This window comes from Hippocampus comes, unplaced genomic scaffold (genome assembly GCF_001891065.2).
Source record: "Hippocampus comes isolate QL1 unplaced genomic scaffold, H_comes_QL1_v1.1 C16855872, whole genome shotgun sequence".
NCBI classification, from domain to species: domain Eukaryota; kingdom Metazoa; phylum Chordata; class Actinopteri; order Syngnathiformes; family Syngnathidae; genus Hippocampus; species Hippocampus comes.
The window spans coordinates 1-1,016 of NW_017840148.1; the positions used below are offsets into that span (position 1 = coordinate 1).

The 1,016-nt window shown below is 46.0% G+C and overlaps 1 protein-coding gene across 1 annotated transcript; it reads left to right on the forward strand.

Moving 5' to 3' along the window:
* Positions 1–54: 54 nt before the first annotated feature.
* On the forward strand, positions 55–969 carry LOC109509328 (cysteine-rich secretory protein LCCL domain-containing 1-like; the record flags this gene model as incomplete). Its single annotated transcript, XM_019859191.1, has 4 exons — positions 55–133; positions 211–283; positions 357–432; positions 509–969. Coding segments are annotated over 4 exons (366 nt in total), but the record flags the coding sequence as incomplete, so codon positions are not given.
* Between the last annotated feature and the right edge of the window lie 47 nt (positions 970–1,016).

Sequence of the window (1,016 nt, forward strand, 5' to 3'; positions counted from 1 at the left end):
CAGCTCAAAGTGTTGAAAAAGACAAAAACTAGAACAACACTTTCAACTATAAAGTCAAAATGTAACATTCTCTTTGTCTCTCTGGGCAGGAAATATCAGAGTGCCAATTCATTCACAGTATCCAGAGTAGCAGGTCCGCTCCGAGTTTACACGTCACTGGTTAAGCTTTAATTTATCTTATCGCTCCATTTCTGTTGTGTCGTGTTGCAGTGAAATCAATCACCTGCGAGACCACAGTTGAACAACTGTGTCCTTACCAATGGCCTCCAAAGCATTGCCCGAGGTATTCGCCGCCGTAGCAGCCCCTCCTTGTGAATAATACGCATCTCACAAGGTTTTATACGTTCCCTTGATAGGTTATACTGCCCAAGGAACTGTTTAGAAGAGAACTCGCACATCTCCAGAGTCATCGGCACCAGAATATACTCTGATGTAAGTATTTTGCTCACGGAAGGATGCACACTGGAGCTTCATCGAACCAAATCGTGCGTGTCGCCCGTTCCTGTAGAAATCCAGTATTTGCCGCGCGGCGGTCCACGCTGGGGTCATCAGGAACGACGCGGGCGGTTACATCGACGTGATGCCGGCAGACAAGCGGAAACTCTACACCGCCTCCAGCCAAAATGGCGTCGTCTCAGAGAGGTAGTTGATGTTTGTCGAGCTTCAATTCATGCCCGGTGGTGTTTCAGGACTTAGGATGAGATCTCAACACGTAAAAAGATGGTAGGGAAATCAAAGTAGCCAATGTAGTGCCTTGAAATGAATTCAAAAGTGTTGCTTGGAGAGTTTTGCATGTTGGAGTAGAAACTGATGGCTCTCAGGTAAAGTGAGCACTTTCTTTGCCCACTTCTCTCCTTCGTGAATTGAATCGTTTCAAGGTACAGGCAGCTCATAACTTCTCCTGTTGTTCCTCTGGGAGAGCGGTATGCGGGCCTCTTGCTTAGAATTATTCATTTCTTGGCAATTACAGTCGAGGGAAAAAAATACTCAAGTGAATGCTCTGAGAATCACTTATC